Genomic DNA, 14,670 nt, shown 5'->3' on the forward strand with positions numbered 1-14,670 from the left:
CCTGTTCAGCCTGGAGAACAGAAGGCTCAGGGCAGATCTTACCAGTGTATATAAACACCCAGAGGGAGGCTGCAAAGAAAAAGGAGCCAAGGTCTTCTCAGGGGTGCCCAGTGTTAGAAAGGGGTGCCCAGTGTTAAAAAGTATTAAAACACAAATCTGATTTCAGTATGTGAATGCTAATCACTCTAGGTAAGTTTATTTAAATTGCTACACAAGAAAAGCTCTTCAGCTCAATAACTAGTTGTGAAATATACAAACACCAGAAAGTTCTGAAAGTTGACACAACAGCACAGAACTTTGAAGGCCAACTTCATGAACCAAATTTAGAGAAAGGAAAGAAAGAAGAAAACACTGTTGCATTATGAGGGATTAAATCAAATTTACTGGAAGACCAAAATCCAACTTTGGCAACTGTAGCCTTAAACAAATTCATATAAAGGGGACATAAATTAAATACAACAAAAAAGTAAGTGAAGAAGAAGACATCACACTTGTAAGATCAATGCTAAATGCTATTTTACAGTTCCAAAGACAGTATTAATTATTTTAATATGGGTGCAGCATACATAAATTATCCTGACACCTTTTTCCAGGAATCTTTTTATCACAGAATGAGGGCAGTATGAGGAAAAAGTGCAAAAGTGTTTTTTAACCTGTATTAATCACATTAGTACCCCTAAACAGAAAAAATAAATATAACATTAAATAAACAATAAATAAATAAGCAATAAATAAAACATTAAAAGTTTTAATAAAATCTGTGTAAATTCCATCTGCGAGCATAATTTCATCAATATTCTTCATAATACCTCATTTTCTTAAAAACTGAGTTCTAATAAAATTAAATTAATAAATTTCAGTTTTTCACAAAATATTAAAAAAGTGTACTGGTCTGTTATTATCAGTCACTTCCTGTAAAAACAAAAATTGATGATACTACATCCATCTTATCTACCGAACCACAGAAAATACCTAGAGTTGCAAAGTTCAGTGTTTCTTCTAGAAATATGTTTAATTTAATTTAGTTTCTCATAAGCTCTAATATTTTGCTGATGCCTTCCAAGTATTCTAATAAGCAGAACGTTTTTGGTTTGCTTTGGTTTTCAATTTAGGAAATTATATACATGCATAAACCCTACTATAAGCACTTAAACCTTGTCAGTTTGAGGTTGAATATCTTCTCTTCAAATATGCTCTTACAAATTACTTCAGTTACTTAATTTCTTTCTTGAATTTCTTTCTTCTCCTATAACAAAAAACTTAATCTGAGTAAGTTAAACACACAGCTCCAACTAAAAGATTGCAGAAGATATGGCTTGCATAAAACAGGAAAGAAAACAATTTTTATACCCAGTAAAAAAGAAGAATCTCACATTTAAGTTTTTGCAGTCATGGGACAGTACAAATGATTAAAAATGTCTTTTTAATAAAATAGGAAGAGCTTATGGCATTTTGCCTGGCTCAACTTGTAATATCTTAAAAAACTCTTTAGGTTAATTATATCTAAATATCTTTTTTTCTTGAGACATTACAGAAGCTTTATGCACTATGTAACGAAAAAGACATGGCCTGCTTAATGTTCTGCTAATACCCTGAGGCTTTAACAATAATTACACAGAGGTACTGTGAACCAGAATTTATGAGGCTAATCACTGTATAGCACATACATTTTATATGAGATTTTCTTCAAAGATTACTCTAGGTTATGTAATACCCACTATGGACATGATTTCAGTTACACGGAAAAAGTAAGACAAAAAGATAGCATACAAAGTGAAACAAAGTAATTTATATGTATTCTTGCCCAATTTTTACAGGCATATCAGAGTCCTCGGGAAGCTGAAGATCTCCATTCTAGGGCACTATGCTACATCAAAAAAAGAGCCAGAAAACACGGAGAAACTATTCTGGATTTACTGACAAAAAACAGAGAAGACTCGGTACAGGTTTTTTTAATTTATAAAATACTTCCACAAGCTCTTTTCCCATTGTGTAGGTATATTCTGCATTTTTTTGTTTCTAAATACAATTTTGTATATGGCTTTACTGAAATGCATGTTTCTCAGCATGGGTTTAGTTCATTAAAATAATCTAGATGGCCTGGCATTAGCAGTCTATCTCAAATTTTATTACTAATTCCCTCCTTCTATCATCCACAGACAGTAGCAGCTACAATTTTATATACACATGGAAGATATCACTACAAATAATAAATGATTGTTGATCTCTTACCAGTCTCTTTCAATATATGACAACAGCCTAGGTTCAAATTAAGAAAGCAAAATGCATGGAAAAAATAAAGAGTAAGATTCTAAGGTAGAAAAAGATAATATTAACTTCTTTCTGAAGGATGTACATTTTTTATTTATAAATGTGAGCTAGACTAGTCTTCAAATTTATGATTAAATATTTCATAGTCCTGATACTGTTGCTTGAGAAAGAAGTATATAGGACAAGACCACCCAGTATGAAGAAAAAGCAACCAAGTATTATGTCCCTTACAAGGGAATACTATAGCTACAAAATATCAACTTGTGTTAAGTACTAGGGAAATCCAGTACTACAGCAGCAAGTGATGCATTCTGATCTCCTTCTGCAAGTATTAAATCAATTTTTGTTATTTTTTGGGGGGAAGGAAAACACATAAAAAATGTATACAGTATATTAATAATCTAGAAAATGCTGTCTTTATAAATAAATTCTATTACAAGCTACTTCACTGAGGTTTTTTTCCAATATATGAAGTCTGCAGAGCTACAAATGCTAGAAATCCAATGTCTGTTATCAGACTCTTAAGACAGATACTCAAAGTATTAGATATTGAAATACAGCCACTTCTGCTTTTCTTACATTAAATTCCCAATTTATATAATGAATTATTTATCTCCCTACTTCAGCTGTGCTTTATAGATGAAACAATAACTATTTGTGATCTATTAACTAGTAGTCCTTACAAAGATAATTTCCTCTTCTTATTTTATAAAGGAAGAAATGGAGTAATTGAGAGTTTAAATTAGTTAACTTAAAAAAGACAGTAACAGTAAAGCCTATAATAGCACTCAACTCTGATACTATATTCAGAGTTTCCTGAAATGTCTGCAACTTCACTTACAACATAAATTAATACAAATATGAATATCTAGACATAGTATCTAGCCCCACATACTATCAGTTTATTCTTTCATTTGGGAAACAAGAAGGAGACTCTAGTTCAATGAGACATTCACTCCACTCCCATTTCAGACCCACAGTATCTGCAATCCTGATGCCTAGGTCATAATTATACCAGCTCTATTACGTCTCCCTATTTCAACAAATGTGTTTTTAAAAAATAAATCAAAACAAACACATAAACACAACTAAAAAAAGATGCTATTCTGAGGTATGCAGAGTATGAAAGGAGAAATTATCATGGTCCATCTAACATTATTTTGACCTTTCAAGAGGATTTCCCCATGAGCCCTGAAAAGGAAGTGATCAAAAATGCACTATATGGCAAAAAAGTAGGTTCAAAACACAAGTGGTGAGATGCTGAAAAAAGTCCAAAGCCTGCTCTAAGCAAATATATCAAGGTAAGGTTGTTCAGGAGGGCCTGGCAGGACGTGCAGTCAGTAAAGTGACATATGGGCAAATGCTTCTCAACACACAGCAGCTGCACAGCCATAAACAAGAGGAGCTGCACACACTGGCATACCTGCAGGGCTATGACGTTATTTGGATCACAAAGATGTGGTGGGATGGCTCCTATGACTAGAGGATGGGGATGGCTGGGTATAAACTGTTTGGGAAGGACAGGGATGGCAAAAGAGGAGGGGGTGTTGCCCTGTACATCAGTGACCAGCTGGAGTCCACAGAGCTCCGCCTGAGGATGGATGAGGAGCTGACAGAAACCCTCTGGGTCAGGATTAAAGGGAAGTCAGGGGCAGGAGATATCATAGTGGGATTTGCTACAGGAGACCCTATCAGGATGACCAAGTGGATCAGGCCACCTTTAGACAGATAGAAGTTGCTTCACAATTGCAAGCCATGGTCCTCATGGGAGACTTTAATCACCCCAACATCTGCTGGAGGGACAACACAGCAAAGCACCAGCACTCCACAAAGTTCTTCATGCACATTGATGACAACTTCCTCCTCCAAATGGTAGAGGAACAACCAGAAAAGGAGCTTTGCTGGACCTTGTTCTCACCAACAGAGAAAGGCTGGTGAGTGACGTGAAACTCAATGGGAGACTAGGCTGCAGTGACCATGACAACAAAGAATTGAAGATCCTTAGGGCAATGAAAAAAGTAAAAAGTTGATTTTAAAAAGGCAAACTTTGATGTCTTCAAGGATCTGCTTGGTAGGGTACAATGGGACAAAGACTGGATGGGAAAGAAGCCCAGGAAAGCTGGTTGTCCTGGTTTGAGCCAGGATGAAGCCAATTTTCCTATTACTGGTTTTTTTTTTTTCCTTCAGTAAGCTTTCTTTTAACTATCACCAGTGTGTTCTAAGGCTGATAAGAATGGAATGTTTTTCTAACTGCTGGGTCTTCAAGGTCACATCTTTACTCTGCCAGCTCAGACACTATGGGGAGATTTATGACCCCCCCATAGGAGGCTGAATTAGGCAGACAGCAAAACTGGCCAGTGATATTCCATTCCATACATCTATGTAAGCTCAGAGAAAGGTCAGAGATCACAGAAGACAACTTCCTTCACGCTTCTTCTTCCCTTCTCTTCTCTCCATGGTCAGTGTCCGGGGAGGACTCCATCAATCCATCACCATTGACCCCCAGGCTCAAGCTCTCCTGACCCTCATCACTCTCTGCTTTCTCCGGCAGCAGCTCCGGGATTTCCCAGGACTGTTCGCAGCTCAGGAAATGCTGTGGGAGTTGCTGGTGGTGGGGAGAGGTGAGAGGCTTTTGCACATACCTGAACATACTTGTATATAATTGTACATATTTTCTTATATCACTAGTGTTTAATTAAAGCTGTGTAGTTTAGTTTTCAATCCAGCCAAGTCTCTCTGTTTTTCTCTCTCTCCTTCCCTAGCTGGGTGGGAGGGGGAGGGGATCGAGAGCGTTGTTGTCGAAGCTGAGTCAAATGGTGACAGCAATTTATTGGCGCTCAACGTGGGGCTCAAATTTAAGCCCAGATTATTTTCATTAAATGGGAGTGTTCAAAATTCCATCTCTGATGGGAGGAATCCCTCAGATAGCAATGGGCAACAGTTCTGCTGAATTTCCTGATGGTTTGAAAACTGAACAGACACTTTCTACAATGAATCTATGAGATCTTCTGCCCAACATGCAATTGTACATGTTGTATACAGCCAAGGGCACACTGCTCTGTGTAGCTGCTCTTGTGATCGTTTTATGGTTTATTGACAGAACTGTAGCCATAATCAACCATATAATTACCAGCCTAGTGATCCTAGGGATTATGATACTGATCTTTATGGGGGCACTGTATGGATACAGTTACAGTACAAAAATCTAAAAGTGAACGGAATGGTCCATGTTGGTAATGCCAGTAGCAGGTTCAATTTTACCTCTCCATTTTCTTTCAAGCTGAATCTCCCAGCTCTTGATTTGAATAGCATTGTTGCAGTAGGAATGCTTCTGCTGAATGTTTATAATTTATTGTGGATACATAGGCTGAGGTGTTGTTCCACTCACTGCCAGTCTCCCACAGGCACTGCTGCTGCCACTGCTGCTGCTGCCACTGCTGCTGCTGCCACCTGTGATGCTGCCACCACCACTGCTGCTGATACCACCACTCGTACTGTTACAAAAACAACCGCTTCTACAAAGATAAAGTCCACTCCCTTTCAAATCAACCTAGTTCATCCTGTGACCAGGAGCAAAGCAAAGTCAAAACGCTCCCCCCTTTTTACCCCCTCCCATCTGAGACATCCAGAGTTCCTTTAGGCAACAATGGAGACTGAAACTGGGGAAGTAGAGGATTCTAAATCAGTTGATAGAGCAGGTACCTCTCAAACAGATAAAAATCAGACCACTCTTAAACAGACAGAACAGCAGGCCCTCCTCAATCAGATGATGATGATGATCTTGTCCAGCCTTTCTCTATGAAGGAACTGCACCTCATGAGAAAGGACTTCTCCTGCACTGATGGTGAGGGAATTCTTCCTTGGTTGCTCTGATGCTTTGATAGTGGTGCTGAAACCTACAATGTGGATGAGAGTTGGGATCCCTGGCCAGAGATGCTGGTATTGATAGAGCACTTAGTAGTAGATGGAAACTACCACCCTGTGGGACCGTGAGAATTATTTCAAATTTTATGGACCTTTTAGTGTTCTTCCATTTCAGAAAAAGTTCTTTAATTAATTCCTCACTCATTATTTGAAAAAGAACAGCATTTGTTGAGAAGATATTACCATACACTGACACCCCTTGAATCTTTTTTGGGTCAAAAAGGGTCTGAACAATTTATTAGTACACAACACATTTTCAGGACAATCTGCAGAAACATACCACGCTTAATATAGCTGTGAGAATATTGAATTATGCTGCCAACTGGCCTCTGTTTTGTGTGTGCATCCTGGAGAGGATCAAGAGTGAAAGAAAATGAATAGGTAAGGGAAAAAAAAAGTAGAAAAACCAGTATTATGGTTAAGATACTGCCGTGGGTTTTTTTCATACTATCAAAATTATCTTAAGTATTTCAATATTTAACATTTCTATGCATTCTAAATACTTTTTGTCAAGCCTTATTACCAGTTTGAAGTTTTGAATAAATTATAATCTAGGTATATTTGCTGTAACTCTAGAACCATTTCAGATTATGTAAATTCAATATAAAGGTTCAGGAGGTCTCAAAGTCTATGTAAGCAGGAGAAAAACAGATGTTCTAACAATGCAATATAAGCTTATATTTTCATCATATGAGTTTCCATATCAATGTCACCTTGTTAACTAAGGTAGGATTATGAATTAGGATTTACCCTGCATTACTGAATGCTGTTCTCTCATTCAGATGGATTTGATGAAACAGTAACTTCTACTGTTTAATTTTGTACTAAATTTACTAATTATATATTTAGTATTGTATTCTTAAATAAGAGCTGCTTGGTTGTTCTTTTTCATATATCCTCACTTAAAGAGTACTGCATTACTAGACATTACAGCCACTCCTCCCAGTTTAGTGTCATCAGCTAACTTGCTCATCCAGGTCCTTGATGAAAATATTGAATAGTTTTGGTCCCAGCACCGACCCCTGAAGGATTCCACTAGTCACAAATCTCCAACTAGATTCTGTCCCATTGACCACATCTCTCTCACTTCTTTTCTTCAACCAGTTCACAATCTACCTCACTATCTGATCACCTAGACCACACTTCCTCAGTTGAGCTGTGAGGATGCGGTGGGAGATGGTGTCAAATGCTTTACTGAAATCAAGATAAACCACATCCACTGCACTTCCATCCTCAACCCACCTCATTACATCCTCATAAAAGGCTACCAGGTTGTTTAAATGTGACTTCCCCTTTGTAAAACCATGTTGACTGCTCCTAATGACTTCTTATCCATGACATGCCTAGAGACAACAAGTTCTTCCATCACCATTCCACGTGGAGGTGAGGCTGACCAGTCTATAATTACCCAGGTCCTCCTTCTTCCCCTTTTCGAAGACTGGAGTGACATTTGCTTTCCTCCAGTCCTCAGGCACTTCTTGTGTTCCCCATGACTTAACAAAGATACTGGAGAGTGGCCTAGCAATTACTTCTGCCAGCTCCCTCAGCACTCACAAGTGCATTCCATGAGGACCCATGGTTTTATGGGTGTCCAGATGCTTCTCATCAACCAAGGCAAAGACAAAGACAAAGAAGGCATTCAGTAACTCCACCTTCTTTGTATCTTCTGTCTCCAGGGCACCCTGGTGAAGAAGCCCTTTCTCTAGTACTTAGCCTCTCTTCCAAGGTTGAATTCCAAGCAGGCCTTAGCTTTCCTAGTTGCCTCACTACATCCTCTGACAACAGTCCTATATTCCTCCCAAGCCCCGCCTTCCATGGTCTACTGTAAGCCCTCTTCTTCCACCTGAGTTTGTCCAGCAGTTGCCTCTTTAACCAAACAAGTCTCCTGGCTCCTTTTCTTGATTTCCTACCCATTGGGGATGCTCTGATCTTGAGCTTGTAAGAAATGGTCATTGAATGTTAACCTACTATTTTGGGCCCCTCTACCTTCTAGTACCCTGTCCCATGTGATTCCCCCTAGCAATTACTTGAAAAGGCCAAAGTTGGCCCTGTTGAAGCCCAGGGTCATGATCCTGCTTGGTATTCTCTTCCTACCACACAAGAGCCTGAACTCCAGAATCTCGTGGTCGCTGCAGCCAAGGCTGCCCTCAACCTTCACTGCTTCAACCAGACCCTCCTTGTGAGTATAAGATCCAGCAGCACTCCTCTCTTAGTTGGCTCATCCACCATTTGCATTAAGAAGGTATCATCAGCGCACTGAGGAACCTCCTGGACTGTGAACGGCGAGCTGAATAGGCCTTCCAGCAAGTATCTGGGTGGTTAAAATCCCCCATGAGAACCAGAGCCTGTAATTGCAAGGCTGCTTTCAACTGCCTGTAGAAGGCCTCATGAACTACCTCGTCCTGATGAGGTCACCTGTAATAGATACCTACAACAGTATTACCCATGCTGCCCTGCCCCTTAATTTTTACCCACAAACTCTCAACTTACCCTTCATCCACCCCTGAAGAGAACTCAGTACATTCCAGTTGCTCTCACGTAAAGAGCAAACCCACTACCTTGCAGGTCACTTTATTAATCATACTAGAAGACTACAGAACAGAAAGACAAAACAACCACTAGCTAATCATAAAGCCTGGACTTTGACTTAGTATTTGTATCCACATAGCTGATTTACTTTGACTCCTGTCACTTTAGAGAAACCATAGTACACGAAGGCCTTACAAATCAAGTATTCCCTAAAATAGTACCCACAGGATCTGCTTAACTTTCCCAAAGGGCAAGGAAGGTACCTAAAACACATTTGCAATTTTAACAAGTATCTCCTAACCATTTGCTGACATTGATGTCAACACAACTACAGCAGCTCTAAGATACAGATTTTGTCCTGTCACCTATTGTGTACACAAATCCTGAGAAACATGTAACAATCAAAGAATGTACGTTTAACCGACAATAATTGAGGTTACCTATACTCAGCAGCACCAAGTGGCTGTAACAGAGCAAGTCTACTGTAATTCCAGGAAATAAGACTTATATGTCCTAGCAAACATGTTATACACTGAAGAACAGTATAAAATTGCCATAATGGTTCTGCAGGGTTATAAACACGTTTTCTTTTGTAGTTTAATTAACCTTGGCCTTTTTTCTATAATTGCAACTACAGTAGAGCAATTAGACAAATCATCATCTCTATCGTTTCCCACACATATTAAATAAAAAACAAAAGTATGGGATTCTCAATCACCTCTTCATGCTGATGTTAGAGTAGAACATTTTACAATTACAATCAGGAGTGAAAGATGGAATGAAAAACATCGTCTTAAATCACATACTGCAATGAAAATTGACAAATATGTTAAGAAATCATAGAATCATAGAATCATAGAATCTTAGGGGTTGGAAGGGACCTCGAAAGATCATCTAGTCCAACCCCCCCTGCTAGAGCAGGGTCACCTAGAGCACATCACACAAGAACGCATCCAGGTGGGTTTTGAATGTCTCCAGTGAAGGAGACTCCACAACCTCTCTGGGCAGCCTGTTCCAGTGCTCTGTCACTCTCACAGTAAAAAAATTTTTTCGTATATTCACCTTGAACCTCCTATGCTCCAATTTCCACCCATTACCCCTTGTCCTATCACTGGTCATCACTGAGAAAAGCCTAACTCTATCTCCCTGACACTCACCCCTTACGTATTTGTAAACATTAATGAGGTCACCCCTCAGTCTCCTTTTCTCCAAGCTAAAGAGACCCAGCTCCCTCAGCCTCTCCTCATAAGGGAGATGTTCTACTCCCTTAATCATCTTTGTAGCTCTGCGCTGGACTCTCTCAAGCAGTTCCCTGTCCTTGAACTGAGGGGCCCAGAACTGGACACAATACTCCAGATGCGGCCTCACCAATGCAGAATAAAGAGGTAGGAGAACCTCTCTTGACCTACTAACCACACCCTTTCTAATGCACCCCAGGATGCCGTTGGCCTTCTTGGCCACAAGGACACACTGCTGGCTCATGGTCATCCTCCTGTCCACCAGGACCCCCAGGTTCCTTTCTCCTACACTGCTCTCCAGCAGGTCAGCCCCCAACCTGTACTGGTGCATGGTGTTTTTCTTCCCCAAATGCAGAACTCTACACTTGCCCTTGTTGAACTTCATCATGTTTCTCCCCGCCCAACTCTCCAGCCTGTCTAAGTCCCTCTGAATGGCAGCACAGCCTTCTGGTGTGTCAGCCACTCCTCCCAGCTTGGCGTCATCAGCAAACTTGCTGAGGGTACATTCTGTACCCTCATCCAGGTCGTTGATGAAGATGTTGAACAACACCGGTCCCAGTACCGACCCCTGAGGGACTCCACTGGTCACACACCTCCAACCAGATTCTGCCCCATTGACTAAAACTCTCTGACTCCTTCCTTTCAACCAGTTCTTGATCCATCTCACTACCTGATCACCAAACCCATACCTGATCAACTTATGTACAAGGATGCTGTGGGAGACAGTGTCAAATGCTTTACTGAAATCAAGGTATACCACATCTACCGCTCTACCATCATCTATCCACCTAGTAATTTCCTCATAGAAGGCTATGAGGTTAGTCAAACATGATTTACCCTTGATAAAACCATGCTGACTGCTCCTTATGACCCCCATATCCTTGATATGCCTGGAGATAGTGACAAGAACAAGTTGTTCCATCACCTTTCCAGGGATGGAGGTGAGGCTGACCGGTCTATAGTTACCCGGGTCCTCCTTCTTGCCCTTCTTGTAGACTGGTGTGACATTTGCTATCCTCCAGTCCTCAGGCACCTCTCCTGTTACCCGTGACTTACCAAAGATGATGGAGAGTGGACTAGCAATGACCTCCGCCAGCTCCCTCAGCACCCTTGGATGCATTCCATCTGGACCCATCGATTTATGGATGTCCAGATTACTCAACTGATCCCTAACCCAATCCTCATCTACCATGGTAAACTCCTCCTCTATCTTGACTTCTTCTGGGGCTATATGAATCTGGGGCTCATGGGGAAATCCTGCAGTAAAGACAGAGGCAAAGAAGGCATTCAGCACCTCTGCCTTCTTTATATCCTCTGTCACCAGGGCTCCCACCTCATTCATCAGAGGGCCAATATTGCCTCTAGTGTTAGATTTGTTAGCTATGTATTTGAAAAAGCCCTTTCTATTATCCTTAACCTGACTTGCAAGGTTAAGTTCCAAGGAGGCCTTAGCTTTCCTAATTGCCTCCCTACATCCTCTGACAACAGACCTATATTCCTCCCAAGTGACCAGCCCCTCCTTCCATGATCTGTAGATTTTCCTCTTCCACTTGAGTTTGCCCAGTAGTTCCTTTTTTAACCATGCAGGTCTCCTAGCTCCCTTACTAGATTTCCTAACCATTGGGATGCTCTGATCCTGTGCTCGCAAGAAGTGGTCCTTGAATGTTGTCCAGCTATCTTGAGCCCCTTTACCTTCTAGCACCCTGTCCCATGGGATTTCCCTTAACAGTTGATTAAGGAGGCCAAAGTTTGCCTTGTGGAAGTCCAGGGTTCTGATCCTGCTGGGTATTCTGTTCCTTCCACACAGGAAGACACACATCATCCAGACTCCCAACTACTGTGTCCTAAAAGAACATTTGTGTCCTTCACTAACACCATAATAAAAGAGGATTTTTTCCTGAAAATTCACATCTCCACTCATCCTTTGGCTTACTTAGAGATTCTGTTTTGTAATTAGTAAAATGAGTACCTAGTTTTATGTATGCAGACAGAGGCTAAACCACCAGTGCATGTCAATAAGAACTTAATGATTCCTAACATTTGGATGTTACATCAGATAGTTCAGTACTAGAACCGCCTTCTCATTTTCCACTACCCTTTCTTCTCCTCTACAGGTACTTACTTTGTGATGCCAAAGGTGAGATACAAAAACCAAAAATATTCTGATCTTTCTGCTGTGCCACAAATCAAAATACCCATTATTGTTAATGGGAAATTACAATGTACTCTATTTTAGGAAAAGTTTACTTCGTGAGATAGTCATGGACAGCTACTAGCACTGTACATGTGGAAAAACAGTAAAGTGAATCTCTTGTAGAATGTGTAATTAGGGTTTAAATCCTGTTTTTAAAAGTGATCTTACTATGAGCTTGTCAGTAAAACTTCCAATGTTTAAACATACAATCTTTATAGAAAATTTTGTACAGAAATTTACTCTGAAGTTCCTGAAGAAATTCTGCATGACATGATGATATAGGTGTGTGTGTGTATGTACTGATGCATGTGTGTGTGTGTGTAGATACATATATGCATACTGTATTTCATATGTCAGTGCAAAAAAGGATCTTGAAATTTCAGGAACTACTAAAATATTACATTAGCTGATTAAACCTTTATGGTAATAATTGTAATGCATGATCTGTTATGAGTAAAAATAATGGTTTAAACCACATGCAAGTCTCATATTCAGAAAGTATTTTATAAGAGGAATTAACATTGTATGCATTTGTTGAAAGAATTTCTGTTTCAAAAGTGGCGGAATTGTTGTATAACTCTTGTCTCTAGACATTTACAAGTGCATTGTTACTCAAATGGTGTTTTTAAACTTGAATATAGCTGGGTTACCTATCTAAACTGGACCAATGGTGGATTTTAAGATACTGTGAAATGAGAGCTGATGCTCATCCAAAGTACCTGAAAAAAATTATCTAACTGCTTGCTTTTCCTGCAGCACTTTTAAGCTGCAGTTCAACAATATACATGAATCTTTATAAAACTGTATGACTTGGCATAACAAAAGTTACTTTGATGTGTTTACTTAATGTCAATATTTTCAAGACATTTGCTGAAAAAGACTAATCGTAAGAGGCAATAGGCATATACAAAGAAGGGTATGTGCTTATAAGGCCAGGAGGGGCTTTATTTTGCTCTGAAATACTTTGCTTAACTCAGAACAAGCAAAGTATCTATGTAAAATTAAGTCTGACAGAGAAGTGTCATAAAATAATTTCCTAAAATTAAATTGAAGATCCAGTGACAAATTTCAGTTGTAAGCTCATTTTTTGAGTCCTTGTCTTAGGCCCTATGACTGCAGAAGTACGCAGTGGGCATGTCTAGAGAAACGGTTACTTGAAAATCATCACCTAACCCGCTAGTGATCTATAAAGCAAGACCAGTTCTTTTCATCCACTGTCCAGATGTAGCAAGCAGGGTCTGGATCACAGCTTCTGACTGCAAGGTCAAATTTACTGAGCGGCACAGCAGACTGCCTTCTCATCAGAAGCTAGGGCATACAGCTGGAGCACTGTCTTGCACATGAAGACTGGCCTGAAGATAGTGTTGAATACTGTACAAACAGGAGATACAGGCTTGACTCAAAATAATACTAATAAAGAAAATTAAAAAGACAAATAAAGGGTAATGTTCAATCAAACTGGAGAGGATGATCACTGATAAGTGAACTCTTTTTAAAGGACAAGGAAATGAGGCTGCTGGGAACACATGAAGAAAGACTTGAAAAGCTAAGAAAGCAAAAATTGCCCAGAGACAAAAATAATAGAATAGTATCAGATAATAGCATTGCTTCACCTTACTTATTTCATAAATTTCGTAAGTATTCACATTTATAGGTATATTATCACATCAACATTTAGATTAAGGCTAATTAGAACAAATTTTTGCAAAACTTAGCTAGCAAATACTCAACACAGTACTGACTACTGAGCTAAATATATTGTTTAAGAAGGCAATAAATCAAAACGACGCTACAGGCAAAAATAAAAGTGTACTTGCTATTGAAAAATCTTTTGAATGGGTTATTTTTAAACCTGACCTCAGTATTTTAAATATTTAATCAAATTCTCAAGACATCTTTACTGTGATAAGATTTCTTTTTTCAAAGCAAGACAATGTTTTACCCAGAAAATGGAGTCGGACAAGCACAATGAAGAAGTATTTTTTGCTACACTAGTTATACAGCAACCAGAATAACCATACACATTTTTTAGGAGAGAATGATGCAAGAACCTCCTCGCAGTACAAACTGTTATATTTTTCCTTAGAGCACATGTTTAAGACAATTGTTTAGCATTACTGGAAAGGAGAAGAGGTTATTCTGATGTGTTGTCAAATTAATATCTATATATTATACTCACTCTTTGAAATGTAATTCATGTAGAATGCAATTAATTGAGCTGCATAAAATATCACAACATATTTGTAAAAATGATGAACTGATACTGAAAATGGGATGATTTGCACTTCAAGACGTGAATCTATTTAAAAGCAAGAGCGTTAGTTTTCAAGTAAGGTTTGGAAAAGTATGAAATTCATACAATCATACAATCATTAAGATTGGTAGGGACCCTAAAGATCATCAAGTTCCACCCCTTCTGCCATGAGCAGGGAACCCTACCACTAGATCACGTTGCACAAAACCTCGTCCAACCTGGCCTTAAAAACCTCCAGGGATGGGGAATCAACAACCTCC

At 39.3% G+C, this 14,670-nt stretch overlaps 1 protein-coding gene across 3 annotated transcripts in view; it reads right to left on the minus strand.

Moving 5' to 3' along the window:
• Positions 1 to 14,670, minus strand: part of FBXL17 (F-box and leucine rich repeat protein 17) — a 199,798-nt gene that overhangs the window by 102,240 nt on the left and 82,888 nt on the right. The window contains exon 7 of one of the 3 annotated variants that reach the window (XM_051643662.1): positions 1,169 to 1,246. The exons of the other annotated variants lie outside the window; for them this stretch is intronic. Coding sequence (XP_051499622.1) covers positions 1,213 to 1,246 — 34 coding nt within the window. The 3' untranslated portion in view covers positions 1,169 to 1,212. Of the gene's footprint in view, positions 1 to 1,168; positions 1,247 to 14,670 lie in introns of those variants that run through there. 3 annotated transcript variants of the gene reach the window in all.

Source organism: Apus apus, chromosome Z (assembly GCF_020740795.1).
Source record: "Apus apus isolate bApuApu2 chromosome Z, bApuApu2.pri.cur, whole genome shotgun sequence".
In the NCBI taxonomy this organism is placed as follows: Eukaryota; Metazoa; Chordata; class Aves; order Apodiformes; family Apodidae; genus Apus; species Apus apus.